We start from the raw sequence: 15,547 nt of genomic DNA on the forward strand, positions 1-15,547 counted from the left end.
GATGTGGTTGTTTAGACAGGCAAGGGTCACAGAAGCTTTCTGCCAACTGAATATTTTTCTGGATAACTGAACGAGAGGAGGCAGTTATGCAGGAGCAAACCTGCGCAGTGAGGCAATGAATACAAGTATTTGATTCCCCCGGATCAGATTTGCTCAGTGAGAGAGACAGAGAGTATAATAAAAAAGGAAAGATCTGAATGTGAGATATAAGTTGTTTTCCTTGTCCCGTGCGTACATGACTGGAAAAAATGTGTGTTATTTAAGACCAAGGTTTGTTCCTTTTCTTCTAACCAGTCAGAAAAGAATGTGTATAAAATAGTCTGAATCAGATTTCAAGTTGATAAGTTTGCTTTCTTTATTTTCCTTTACTGTACTAGAGATGATACATGTAGACATAATTTCTGATAAGCATTTTGCACAAGGATCATTATTTAATCAATACAGTAGCACAATACACTATTAAGGCAATAATGTGTTTTTAAAATATGTTTTTGTTTAAGATGTAGGGAATAAAATGTGATTGGGTGTGCTGTTATGGGAATAGAAACAATGATGGGTATGATTTGATGATTTTGCCCAATGTTATTTTTCAAAAACTGTCATGGATGTAAGTATGTAAGCACATATGATCATTTATGAGAATATATATGTAGTACAAATAATCAAATATGAAACAAAACTATGGCTATATAGCAGGACAGTGTTAGCTTTAGTAGTAGCCGAAGCTCACAAAACAAATGGAGATGTAATACCGATATTAGCCAACATACGCACAATCCACAATATACTACAGAACAGTGGTGAACAGAAAATGTTATCATATTACTGAAGGCTAACATAAAAGTCAAAATAAGAGTCCGACAACAACAACAACATAAACGTTCAAACCTACATGCCACACAAGGGAAGAACCATGGCATAACCCCCTTCCTAAGGCTTGGCTCCTGACACACCAACAGATGGCCCAGGGTAGCCACAAAACCATCTCCGGTCAGTTTCTAAAATGCACAGGCTGTGGCTGGACAGAGCAGAGGCTCCAAGGGGCTTAGTGGTTGAAGCATGACGTAAATACCAGTCTGTGACTGGGCATGGGGGTCAGGTAGGATGAGTAGCTGTTACTGAGCTTGGTGTGGGTGTAGTGACGGAACACAATGGCAGGGCCAGAACTAAGAAGGGCAGCTAAAACAAGATTGGCACCTGAGATAGAGCTGACATTGTCATGGGTACTGGACCAGAACTTGGAATGAACTTGTGGTCAGAGCTTGGCTCAGGACACGACAGGTCGTCTCATGGGCTTTTGGTAAGAGTCAAGCGAGTAGGATGTTTGCAATGTAAGGAGGTGTTGCCAAAATAACATCCTCTAAGCTGGCAGGTGGCATGAACTTAATGTTACCAAAACCAGCCGGCAAAGGAAGCACATCCTCTTTTAAGCCAATAGGTGGTTCAAAAGAGATTCTTTTTGAAGCTAAGGGGCATTACAGAGCATGATTTGGGAAGATCAGGGCATAGCTTGGCCTGGAGCCCTGGGTTTGATGCTGCGTCATCAGCTTCTGTAGGGATCAAGCTTGGCTTAGACTAAGATCTGGTGTGGATGGCTGTCTCGTCAACCTCTGCATGGCAAGCTGCGCTGCCTGCTGCTGAATCGTATCGTGATGCTGAGCCGCCCTTTCAGCCTCACTCTGCACAGCTTGGCCCTTAATGTTGTCAGCATCTTGTCAGAGTGTGATGTGAGGAGCTGCCCTGTCGGCCTCAATCTCATGTCTGTGTTTCCTTTTTTTTTCTCAGAATGTGGCTCGATGAGCCTTACTGTTGGCCTCAGTCACACACAATGTGTTGCCAGCCTTTTTTTTTTTTTTTTCATGAGGTGGGAACCCACCCAGTCGCCTTCCCTCAAGGAGGTCTAATTGGCTTTCCTCACGCATTTTTGGGGGGAGCTTGCCCATTACATCCAAAAATCAATTATAGCTATGAAACAGGATAGCATTAGCTTGAGCATTAGCAATAAAATATGAAGACAAAACAAATGGCGACACAATGGATAATAAACATTTTTAATACAAGACACAAAACTGCTACTAATTAACAGACACTAAGAAACACTTGAGCTCAGTATTCAAAATGAAAGTAATAAATATAAACCTGCAAGTCATGCAGCGGTAGAACCCTGACAAACAGCATATCTTGACATATTTTATTCCTTTTCAGCAATATGCCAATGCTAGCAATTCTTTGTTGTGCCTCTTCAAGTAGCAGGTATTATGTTTGTGGGTTATTTGTCCATCCTCTCTTGTTTCTCATTACCATGACATCTCAATACCGAGTAGTTGAATTTACATGTAAATATCATTGTAACCAGCAGATGGACTGATTAGGTTTTGGAATTGATTCTAATAGGGTCACTGTCACACTGTCTGTCTAAAATATCGTATTATTATTAGTTTCCATCCTGTTTGAAGTATATTTTAAGAGTACCATATGTCAATCAAACAAATTAGTAACCAGAAGGACTAGACTTGCTGTCAGATTTTACTTGTTTATTAAAAAACACAATGCATTGTTATTTGTATTCCTTTATGGTTATGTTTAATATTGTGGAACGTCTGTGAAACAAGTTACTGTAGTTTATCCTGTAAGTCATTCTCTTACCAACCTTGCTATCTTTTGCATTTGAAAACGTATTTAATCAGTTAATTTTTAATAATGCTTATCCTGTGCAGGGCTGTGTGCAGGGGTGGTGCTTGGAACCAATCCCAGAGAACTCAGGGCACAAAGCAGGGTACGCCCTGCATGTGGTGCCAGCTCATCACAGGGCACAAGGACACACTCACTTACACACCCAATCAAACACTACTGGCAATTTGGAAATGGCAGTCTGCCTACAATGCATGTTTGTCAATTTTGGGAGATCCAGACTACCTTGGAGAACCCACCAAGCACAGAACGTTTATGCGAGGCAACAGGCCATCATGCCCCCGGGATTAAATATTGATGTTTGATAATTGTATTGCACTTTAAACCCATAGGCAAAACAGCAGTTACACATTACCTAATCACTGACAGGATGGGGGGATTTGATCGGTTTTCCATATTTTTTTGCTGGGAGCTTACTAGCTAATACACTGTACAGGATATTGCTTTAAGTTAAATTATTATTGCTGCAATATCTAGCTTAAAAGGTAATGTATAAAAATATCCCTTCTCATTTATTATAGTGTTATACAAGCACTAGAAATATTACTGAAATACAGTCCTTTTTGAAATTATTGAAATGGCAAGGCCAGTTTTTCTGGTTTTAAGATTAAAAGATATATATGAGCCACTAGATCAGAATTTTTACTTTTACATCCATATTTTATATCTAGATTTGTTAAACAGCTCAGAAAATTTTGTGTCAACTCTTTTAAAGAATCTTTTTTTATTATTATTATTAATGTCATCGACAGGGATTATTTGTTGACAAGGCATGCTCTGGTAAATTAATTGCTATTAGTTAAACTTTTAATGGCTCTTAATCTCCACTTTTGGTTTGAGTCCTGGGTGTTGCCTGTGAAAACTGCTTTTGTTGTTTAAAAGGATAAGCCAATATAAACATCAGAGATTTGTCATTTAAGGTTGAGGAATAAGGGAATATTGATCAGAGACATTCAGTAAGGTTATGGGTATAGCTGATGCAACAAACTAAAAATTGTGTACATTAAAACCCAAGCACAACGGTTACTGCCATCACCAATAACATCTACGGGGCCACCATTTAAGTAGGATGTTAAGATCAAAAAGACCATATGACAATATGCAAAGCACTCATCATCTGTACAGATCAGAAGGCCAGATTAAAATTTGCAAATAAATAACTGAGTTGAACCACAAAAATTCTGAAGTCAATGTTCAAAGGTATGGAGAAAGAAAGTATCTGGTCATGATCCAAAACATGCGAACAAACAGTCAAGCATGTTGGAGGTAGTGTAATAGCTTGTGCATCCATGGTTAAATCTACATCTAAAATAAATTTAGACATCTGAAGAAAAATTTTGTTCAGTTTCCAGACAAATGCATCCAATCTGCATCTTTAAATTGGGAGATACTTCCTACAGCATGACATCACCCATAAACATGCAGCTAAGGCAACAAAGGAAAAAAGGTTTTTAGAATGGTTACCTTAATCACCAGACCTTAGACCAATTAAGCATACATTTTACCTAAAGAAACTTATAAAAACATTTGAACTGAAAGAAGATACAGACCAAGCCTGGAAAAGCATCACAAACAAAGGATGTGACAGGTTGGTGATATTACTGGCCTGATACAGTTATTGTAAGAAACAGATATCCAAACGAATATGAATTTTAATTTTAATTCATTTCTGAAATATTAGTTCTGTTAATTTATCATCTTTTGAGCTAAATCTAAAATATCTTCAGTGTATCACACAAACAAAAGAACTGGCCTAACCCGTCCAGTACTCTGCTGGTTGGACTGATATCAAAGCTGAATGTGTGAATGTGAGTGTGAACTGATCCAAAATACATTATTTCTGCCTCACGCTCATAGTTCCCAAAATACACCATGCCTCTGACTCTGATTAGGATAAAGCACTGATTGAAGATAAATAAATAGCTAGCTACTGTATGTTATAGAGATGTCTGAAGAGACCCTACTGCCTTCACATTTCCTTTTGTACTCCTGTACCTCCTGTACTTTTGGATCAGATTTTCATAAGAAATATTTGTAACAATTAATAATCATGAATAACATGATTGATTGAGCTTGTCGTGTTATTTTCTGATTCCAGGGAAAGGGTTATGGTTACTGATATACAGAGTCAGCAAAAAAATTATACGCACATCAGGAAATGAAAAAATAGTATGGTGCATTAAGCTTACATAAGCTTACCTTTGTGGTGCAAGTGCTTGGTGAGAAATTGTCTTCCTATAACATGCCATGTATGTAAAAAGGTGTCGTTCACTTGTTGTGTGTTGGTGCAAAATATATATTTTGTAAAAAGCAAATGGAAGAACATAGTATTTACAGTTTGCAAACTTGTGTGCGCAGAATGTGGCATATGGAATTTAAAATCAGTGCAGACTGAGTTATAAAAAAAACAGTAAAATTCCTAATTAATATTGGAACAGCAATAATTTGCAAATCAGAGGTAGTCTGTGGTGGAATTGTACATTGGAGAATAGGACAGGATAGGGAAATGGAATCTCATTCACATAATAAGACCCAGTCATTCTAGTTTTGTGTCCAAGTCTAGAAGTTATGTTTTAAATGGAAAAAAAACTGTAACGCCAGCGGGCATGTGCTAACAGGCTGTTGCATGACATGATTCACAGTTTGGTATCAGGAGCCACAATAATCCATGTACAGTATATGTATTTTATGTATAACCTAGTCTTGACTTTTTTTTTTCTATAATTTTTTTTTATTTTACTGTATATGCAATCTCACATTAAAATGTGAGCACTTGAAAGTACATTGCTATGTTGTTAATCTTCAGTTATTTTATTTGTAATCTAAAAGAAACAAAAAGATGCCAGAGAGTAGGCAAATACCTAAAATAGAAGAAGAAAAGGGAAAAAAAGAAGAACGGATATAAAATCAAGAGACAAAAGGAAACGTATTAAAAATGAATGAGAGAAGTGATTAAAAGACAGGTTTGTTTAAACAGTAAGGCAGAGTTAGGTCCGTCTCGTCTGACTGTAAAAGTTAAATGTGATCCATGTGTGTGTGTTTCTTTAGTGCTGAATGGGCCTCCAATGTCAGTCAAAAAAGAGCGAGAGGCAGAGCTGATGATGGGAAGGAGGGAGCAACGCAGTGGAGAAGTGATCTGCATCGACGATTGAGGCCAGCCATAATCCCCAGCCCTACACGCACACATCAACACACACACACACACACACACACAAAATCCAGTCTTTCTCTTATTCTCTCAGCAGACCTAAAGTGATGAAAGTATGCTATGGCCAGGATATAATTGGCAAAATGAACAACAAATTAGGGAAGAAAATTCTTTGAACAAACATCACATAACTTTAACTGGCAAACTACCTAGTTATTATAATAGCAGTGCTTTGATGAAAACCAGTTGGCTACATAAACAAAACAGAACACTCCCCCCCCCCATACACACACACACACACACACACACACATAAAACCACTTTCAAATATGCTCCTTGTTGTCTGTCTATTCTCGCTCAAATTTTGCCTTGAACCAACTGCTCACACACTTGGAATTACTCAGAGAGAGACACAAAACACCTTCCACACATGACACACACATATACACACACACACACACACACACACACACACACACACACAACTACAGAACCTCATTAGCATCCTGCCTCCCTCTGAATCAGAGATGAAGCTGCATGTGTGTGTAAAAGCATTCGCCAGGCTTCACATCATCCTCTTGTATCAGCAGCATGCTTTTCCATTCTGTTTCATGTAAAAAAAAAAGAGAAAAAAAAAAGAAACATACATGCATTCAGCTGTGCCTACTGTTCCTTACCATAGTCTCAGCAACAGCAGGACGTTTTTTGTCATTTCAGTACAGGTAGACATAAAGCTAACGCTGAGATTAACGCTGTTCTGTACATTAACAGTTACGGTTATTGAGTTAAAATCAGTTTCTTTAAGATGCAGCACTTGCTCTTGTAATATTTGAATTTTCGAGCTGCCTGATACAGTAGGTTAACAGAGGACAGACATAGGACAGGGGCATTGGTCATGAGCTCTTGTTCGGATAGACAAGCCTTTATGCTCATTTAGCTTTTGGAGCACAAGCATTGATAGGAATTTAGATTGCCACTTTCGAATTAAGCCATGACATGTTATTAAATGAAACATCTGAAAGCACTTTTTCGCTGTCATCTTTGTGATGGTTACTATATTAAGTTCAACAGTGCTTTACCTACTCTAATTCCCCTTTGGCTCCATTCTTTCTTTCTTTCTTTCTTTCCCTAATCTCCAAATCACTCTACACTTCCTTCCTCTTATGGAAACAACAACAACAAAAAAAGAATCATCCACTTCTTTATATCTCTGCACTCCTTTCTTCTTTGTTTTGCATATCTCTCCTTTTTACAGAGTCTCTGAATTGTTTGCATATTTAAGCTCAGTTCATTGTGTTTTTTCTTAGTTTTTAATTCTTGTTCCTTGCACCTATAATTATTGTTAACGTTACTGTTGATGTCATCCTCGATGTTACAATTGCGAAGCTTCTACCAAATGAAAATAAGAAGAAAAAAAAAAAAGAAAGATAATTCTTTGTATGTTTGGTCCAAGATGTTTCTCTATATACAGCATATTGTTATAATAGTCAACGAAGAGGTTGAACGAACTTCGGAACACTTAACACCTTTCTAGCTTGCGTCCTACCTACAGTAGATTTTGGGGCTTGCCAGTAACCTGCACACAGTGGATCACTCATGTAATCCTCAAACGCATTGACAATACAGTATATTGAATTCAACTATTCTGTCTAAGATTAGAAAGCGGAAAATCCCTCGATTGTCTAAGAACTTTTAAACTTGACACCTTTGGCTGCTGAAATGCACAGTATTAACGACATAAGCGCCTTAACAGCAAAACAACTGTAAAGAGTTGAACAGTGTATGTAATTCTGCACCTGCTTGCTCTTACATTATCCTTAGCTAGGAATCAACTCCGAGAGATAGATAACGAGTTGAAAATTTAATTTATTTGCTTCACTCCCTTGCATACCTCCTGTGTGAAGACTGGGAAAATTACATTTCAGTGCTTGACTAAAATTGGGAGAGTCCAAGTGTTAAATCAAGCACCACTTTTTTGTCCACTCTGTATTATTTTTTTTATTTTTATTATTATTATTATTATTTGTTTGTTTCTTTTCCAACATTTAATTCATTAACAAGTGTCACTGTGTAAGCTGTGGTTTCAAACCAGTTCCGAATCAGTGGCTATGTTGTGATTTGACTCCGGGTGGACGAACGGAACATGTTAATAATGCATCTTTCTTTTCTTTTGTTTTGTTTGTAATAAAGATTCAAATGAAAACATGTAAAGCTGTGTTAATTTCCTTACAAAAGCAAACCAAACAGCTTATTATACGGGAAGGGCGAAACACTGGAGGAAACATCGGATGTGCTTGACTGTCAAGTCGTTACTGTTTACGGCTGTGAATAATCAGAATAATTCATACACCCCAATCTCCAGTGTCATAGCTACAGTACACACGATGAATAGGAACCTGGCGATTAACATTATATAAACCGTTGAACAAGAAACAATAGCACTTCTGGCAACATTTTTAGCCCTATTTATTGTGTAAAATCAAATTATGACAGTTAAAACAAATAGAAAACTGCAAATTTCAAACATTCTATTTGGCCTTTATGAAATCTCTGGCTCGGTTTTAATTTTGGCTTAAAAAGTACAAACCAGTTTTTAATCATATTAGTTCAGATTCAGGCTAAAGAGCCGTGAAATTTCAACTGCCATTGCAGTTACCCTGATCACGCATTTACATTCACACACAGTCATTCCACACTTCACCTCAACCCAGACGTGTTTATCTTGGACACTGTTTCTGAACAGCAGAAATCCCTGCAGCAATCCAAATGTGGATTGTGTGCAAAGAGCAACCCCAAAAAATGGAAATAAAGAAAAATGGCAAGAGGAAGAAGTGTGTGTGGGGGGTGGGTGACTAGACAGTGGAGACAATTGGGAATGTTGCTGCTCCAGGTTTTTTGGCTATTGACTTGAGATAATAAAGGAAGTGAGAGTTGAGGGCATGGGGAAACAATGGGGGTGCAGATATACAAAAGGGAAGCTGAGGTATGATTAAGAAATTCAATCAGCACAATGTGCATTTAAAATGGCAAACATTCCATTCCATTTCAGACCTAATTAAACTTTCACATTTATGGTAGTCTTAACGTCAAGAAACGTTGACACGTTGTTCAAAATTAAATGTTATTCATCTCGCGTATGATCAACCAGTGAGATTAAATGCAATAAAGGTGGTATAAAATCTTTATCGCTACAAAACTATAACACTTGAATGTGCATTGTATTAAAAAAACATCATATGTATATTGTGATTTTGTTACAAGATTTATCTATAGCAATGAACACATGGAAGTGGATCACTGTAAGTTGTTAGCACACCACCACTTCATGCCAATCTGTACTGTATTTTCACAATCATAAAAAACGTATAAAACAATATACTAGCCATTTAAAAGTTTAGTTGAAGTGTCAGTGAAGGTCAGTAATAAGGACATATAAAGAGTTTCTGCTTTGTGTGTATTTGGTAAATCTTCAGCGTTAACAAGGACTATTGACAGTGGTGGTCACATCAAATGCATGATCCAACCTGACCATCAATGATGTGAAATGCTGACATGTCCACTTTTTAATGTGCAGTCTTAACACCACCAACACTGCGCCATCTGATTAACCTTTCCATGCCACTGTTTTGGGAACGCAGCTATGGGTCTGGCACAATGCCGTCATCAGGCTACAAGTAAACAGTTAGGCACAGTTAGCCAAGTCAGTGTTTATGCACTTATGTCCAAACCAAGACAATCAAAATAGATCCACTTTAACTGTCCAGCAGTCATGGTCTCCAAGTCTTTACCATCCGGGCAAGTACTATATTCAGGGCACCGATATGTTCAGTAATCAGTGAGGCTATTCCCAGGTGCCTTTGGAAACATCCTAGTCTCCGTCACAGCCACTGTCCATGACTGCCTTGACTCCATCAAATGTGTCATTTAAAAAAAAAAAAAAAAAAAAAGACAGATCTTTACCACATTTAACAAAAGAACTAACAAGGATTTGTCAGGCCAGTGAGTATCGACTGTGGTAGACCTCCAAAAAAGATGCAGTCAATGAGGCTGAACTGTGTGGCCGATCTACTAGTTCACCTTGAAGAGCCCAAAGTAATGTTTGCCTGAGTCCTGCAGGGTGAAATGACTTCCGGTCATAGCCTTGAGCTCAGCACCTTTCTCTAAGAGCAGAAGGCCAGAAACCTGGCATGGCTTCAGGAAGTGGAACTGTTTAAAACCTGTGGTTGGAGTGGTGCTGTATCCCTCCATGCACTGAAGTGAGGGACCCTGTGGGACAGTCACTTCCAGCTTCACATACTGACTCTCTTGCTCACTGAAATGCACCTGAAGGAGAATAAGAGAGTGATGGTAAGAAAAGAAATGTCAAAGAAAGAAGGAAGACAGAGCTGAATTAAAGGGGAACAACAAGTAAACAAAGAATGACATAAAAAGAGGAGTTGTAGCATCTTACTTGACAGTAAAGGAAGTAGACACCCCTCCGCACTACTTTGAAAGTGCCTGTCTCTATGTTATATTCCACTGCTTGAGTCATATTTAGGTCCTGCTCAGTCCATCCTTTAATGATTCCCTCATTCCCAACTGTAACACATGCAAACAAACATTAGTGCACTTCACTTTACCATAGTATTACCATTAAAAAAATTCTTGTTTGGTCTTACCTTTTTTCAATGAATATCTGGGTACTGTTAAAAACAAGAATAAATTTTGAGAACTTTTGGGACAATGAAGTTAGCAGCTGTCTATTTTTATATGCAGATAAAACTCTATTTTATCAACTTACTCTCGAAGTGAGAGGCCACCTTCCTTCCATTTCCATTTTTCCCTCTTCCCCCTCCAACTAAAGAAAAAAAGAAGAATTGTTTTGGAAAAACACATAAATGTTTTTGGCATGAATTCTGGTAGAGAAATAAGAAGCAAGGTGTCTTTGCAAGGCCTCAGCAAGTTACTGAATAGAACAGCTGTGCAGATACAAACACCAATGATTAACCTAGTACCACTTCTAGATCATCTGAGGCCTGATTGTCTGTCCAGATGTTCATAAAGTTTCTTCCCTCTTTCCTCTGTTCTACACCGTTCAGAATAAGAACCTTTGGGATAAGAAAGTTAGCAATTTTCTATTTTTATGTATAGATAAAACTCTATTTTATCAACTTACTCTCGAAGTGAGAGGCCACCCTCCTTCGATTTCCATTTTTTCTTTTTGCCCCTCCAGCTTGCAAAATAAAGGAAAAAAGAAGAAATGTTTTGGAAAAAGTCATAAATGTTTTTGGAGAAAATTCCGGTAGAGGGATAAAAAGCAAGGTGTCTTTGCAAGGCCTTAGTAAGTTACTGAATAAAACAGCTGTGCAGATACAAACACCATGGATTAAATTAGAACCATTTGCTGACCAACTGAAGTTATGATTTTCTGTGCAGATGGTCAAATATTTTCTTTCCTTTCCTTCATTCTACTCCTTTCAGCCATTGTTTTATCACAGTCATACACAATAATTTCTGTTTTCTGTATCTGAATAAAGGCACTGGATCTTCTGTAACCCTGAAGAGGCTATAAAGATTCCATGTGTGAAAGGGGGGGAGAGCAATGGCCATGGCTACTATTCAGCTAACGGTAATAAATTAATAGATGTTCCAAAGGTTCTGTTTTTTTTTTCTTGAGCGTCTGGGTTTATGAGTGCTGCTTGAACTCTCGGACGACCTTCAAAAAGTTAGCCTTACAATCTGATACAACTCAGACCACAAACCATACACATCAAAGCAGGTCCAGAGAAGCACTTCACCCAAATGTTATTACTGGCACATTGGGTGAACTAACAGTCTCACACTGTCCCTGGGGGCTGCTATATTTAGGCAAGAGAACAACCATGCTTTAAAAAAAAAAAAAAAAAAAGACTGTGGCTGAGCTTTTTGGCTTTGAAATCGTACAGTTATCAGGTGTCTTTTGAAGCATTTCAGCTGTTCAATATATCTCTAATCATCCATCTTTTATAAGCTAATCTTTATTTTTCTCACTTTTCTGGCCATTATCGCAGAATGCCTGCTGATTTTACCCCGTTACTGCACTTGCCTAACTAGGCCAGATACTTTATCGCATAATTGCGGGAGCTATCAAAGAACATTCATAATTGCACAAAACAACAAACTATGGTTATTTCAGGCTTTAGCAACGGGGTCACTTGATTTAGAACGTCCCCAAAACCGCCAACCCTGTGCAACGCTCGTGCCAGTTGGTTTTGCTGGGTGCATGTCCAGCCGAACCCTGCAATTTCTCCTGTCACTCAGTCTGTTGCCTCCAGCTTCCAGCTGCAGCTTTTAGAAACATGTGCCCATTAGTTTATCCAAGATGCCATGCTGTCCAAGCCTCTGTAAATATCATTCAAAGCTCTATTCTTTTTTGTTGCCTTAGATAGTGATTGAAAACTGCTGCATATTTTGTAGATGATGCATAAGCATACCACAAGCTTTATATAGTTTACATCCTCAACAACAATCTATTTGTGTCCCTGTTTAAATTGGAAAATTTTACCTCTTTTTTTAAGTACTTTTATATAGCTTGATGCTACTTTACTATTTTATACTTCAATCAATGCCCTTGTCAGGTTTACTTTCTCACCCTATCTAAGTAAGAAAAGATATACAGTATTTTACATAAAGTGCTTAATATTTGAAAGTAATTTTCTCTTGATACCTTCTCTCTTCACTCGCATGCTCTCCAGGAGCTCCCTCTTCTCCAGGAAAAGCTGGACAATAGCCTTGCGTTGCAAATTCACCTGACAGAGAGAGAGAGAGAGAGAGAGAGACAGAGGGGGTGGAGGGACATAAATATTTGGTGTGTGGGTAGACAGGACGAGTGTGTTGATATTAATTGGTGTTTCATGTGGCTAGCACTTGAACCAGGCGAAGGCTGCGAAATAATCAAACCCATAGACTTTTCTGAACCAGACACAAACAAACATGACCATCTCCCTTCCTGGAGCTTGGCACACACTTCAACACACCTCTATTAATAGGTAACCCACAAAACTAGTTGCCACACATTAGACATTTTTTAAGAGCTACAAATTCCTGGCATGTTTAAACGTCTTTTTTGAGACTGGACCAAGAACAATATTAGTAACAAATTTTGACGGGCTTGCAGGCTTGGTCAGCATTCACACAGCCTTTTTTAATAAGAGCCGAATTGTGTGAGGAAGAAATGCAACAGGTCCATGGAATAGTTGGCAAAAAATGCTTTGAGCAATGTGATTTCGTACTGCATAAATCAAGTGAATGCCACAGAGGCTAGTGCATATTTAGTTCAACCCACTATGCAGCACAAAGTTATTGCCAGAATCATGTGTGGCTCGACTGCTTGCTGATTCAGCATGTCTCTCCAAGCATATGTATGTGTGTGTCTGTTCGAGTTGCACATATGGAAAAACATTATATTTTCTTTACATTACCATTTGTATTAGATTCAAACCCGTCAGTAAATAATTGATATAGCTTTGTTAAAGACATAAACCCTAGAGGCTTAAAGTGTTTTTTCTTTTTTCCATGTCATATTTTTCTCTCTCTGGGGAACCATTAAAGACACTCTAGAATCCCAACACAGAGAGTTTGCCTTTTAAAAAATATTGCAAATAGAATCTCTTTAGGCAGCTAAAACAAATTTCTTTAAGCATGCATAGTTGGTTGGATGATGTGAATGAAATGCTTAATTAACATCCTGGTACTTATGATATTGGACAAGCATGCAATGAAACATTTTAGCAACTGCATGGTGGCTCCAAAGGTATACTGCAGATTTTTATAAATACAAGTACTGCAAATGCCAATATATATACCATATTGTGTAAGTCCTTTGGTTCGTCTTTCGGCCAGAACTCTTACCAGAGCCCTAAACCATGAAACAATGAGTGGAGTGTGTGTGTTTGAGAGTGTGTGCATTTTCAATATGCACATCTGCAGCTTTGCACTGTGTGGCAGGCAACTCCACTTCCTACGTGAATGGCAGTCTACCGATCACAGTACTATAATTACACACATCGACTCTTATGAGAGACGCTGGACAGACTGCCTTAGCCTGGTCCGTGTGCCTGCTTGGGCGCATGCGCGCGCCAAGTGAACCAGCAGTTCCAGTAAATTGTGCTAAACGTGGCTTGGCAGAAACGCACAGGCACAATAAGCCACAACGTGCAGTGCCTTTGCGCTGGAGCGATAAAAACGCGCCCCACAGACCCCCACATGTGCTACCACAGCTGTTTGTATAATCAAGAACATTGCATGTGTGTTTTTGCCCGAAATGTCCTCAAGACGCAGCCAGACAGTTTAAGTGCTGCCCAGACACGCGGGAGAGTGCCATTAGAGGAATGTTGGTCTGCAGGACGCACAATTACAAAATGATCGAGCATAACACTCAGCCGAGTTTTCATTACCGACCGGCCAGTGGCGCTAGATCTTCTGCTTTGTTTTCTTTTGGAGAGATTGGTCACTACCCCCAAATGAAAGCTGCTGCTGGATAGTAAACTGTCTAAGACAGGCAACATGCGAGTTTCTGAAAGTTAAGAAGGATGCATTCTTAACATTCAGCCAGAGGAAAAAGTTCTTTGTGATTCTACAGTATTACTAGTATTAAGACAGCTATTACTTCTATGCACGTCACGCAAATTTAATCAATCATTTTTTAAGTCAAACTGATTAAAATCAACTGTAGAAAGTTGAGCTCATTTGCAATAATGGACTACATGGTTAGAATGAAGCCAAAGTTCATTATGTGGCATCTTATTCCACACAAAGTACAAAAATAATAGAAAAAGAAAAGAAAGATGATTTTCTGCAAGAGCAACTTTGCCTCATTCAGATCCATATATTCATATCTAATAATATGGATATGCAACTGTAACCCTTATGGGAAAAAAACAACCTGTAACAGTATCCACAACCACGCTGAACAGTTCGTCATGATCAATAATAATAAATGTACATACAATACATTAGGAAATAAATATAAAACAACTGAGTTTAATGTGAACACAATCAGCACACTCAGGTGATGCATTTAATCCTTATCTTATTCAACTGGGTTTTTGTGGAATGGAGAAACTGAGAGGTGTTGACGGTTCTGTGCAAAATGAACAGTCTACCTGATCCAAGCGCTCGCGCAGATTTTGGACGGACCTGGTCAGGTCTCGGGTTTGTCGCCACGTCCACGCGGTGAACACGGCGCTGGAGGCGGCGAGCGCGAGCGCCACGGCACCGAGCAGCGACCACGCGGAACGGAGCGGCCCAGCGCGTCTCCTCTGCACTATCCGATGCATCGTCACGCACGGCTGCTGCTGCTGCAACTTCACCACTCCGCAGATTTCCACTCTGTCATTGCGGACGCGTTGTGCGTGCACATTTTAGGGTTTTTTTGTCTGGTCCCCCCTGCGCGCACACGCGACGTAGAGCTTCAAGCGCGACTGCCGATGGTGATCATGAGCGCGCGCACTGTGCTGTGTTCCTCAACGGTCGCAGCCTCAGGACGAAACTGGCGTCTCTCTTTCTCTCTCTCTCTGCGCGCGTGTGTGTGTGTGTGTGTGTCTCAGACCCACAGCTAAAAACGTTTCTTTTCTCCTTCCCCCCCAAAAAAAAGGTTCAGCTGAAAAAACACCGTCTGGTTGTGAGTTGACGGACTGTGCTGGTGAATTCTCGTCACACACTTCCTCGTCCTCTGAGAATTTAACGCCA

General features: G+C 39.1%; 1 protein-coding gene across 2 annotated transcripts; it reads right to left on the bottom strand.

Annotated features, from left to right (window-relative positions):
* Positions 1-8,288: 8,288 nt before the first annotated feature.
* tnfsf12 (TNF superfamily member 12) lies at positions 8,289-15,539 on the bottom strand. 2 transcript variants are annotated; one of them, XM_053498622.1, is made up of 7 exons: positions 14,962-15,539; positions 12,525-12,606; positions 10,995-11,051; positions 10,620-10,676; positions 10,498-10,521; positions 10,290-10,417; positions 8,289-10,162 (listed from the first exon to the last, which is right to left on the bottom strand). In XM_053498622.1, the coding sequence occupies exons 1-7, from the start codon at positions 15,133-15,135 to the stop codon at positions 9,908-9,910; spliced, it is 777 nt and encodes a 258-aa protein (XP_053354597.1). In that variant the 5' UTR covers positions 15,136-15,539; the 3' UTR covers positions 8,289-9,907. The 2 variants fall into 2 exon arrangements, with proteins under 2 accessions (XP_053354597.1, XP_053354607.1); XM_053498632.1 differs by lacking the exon at positions 10,995-11,051.
* Positions 15,540-15,547: the final 8 nt, after the last annotated feature.

This window comes from Clarias gariepinus, chromosome 1, assembly GCF_024256425.1.
Source record: "Clarias gariepinus isolate MV-2021 ecotype Netherlands chromosome 1, CGAR_prim_01v2, whole genome shotgun sequence".
Classification (NCBI taxonomy): Eukaryota; Metazoa; Chordata; class Actinopteri; order Siluriformes; family Clariidae; genus Clarias; species Clarias gariepinus.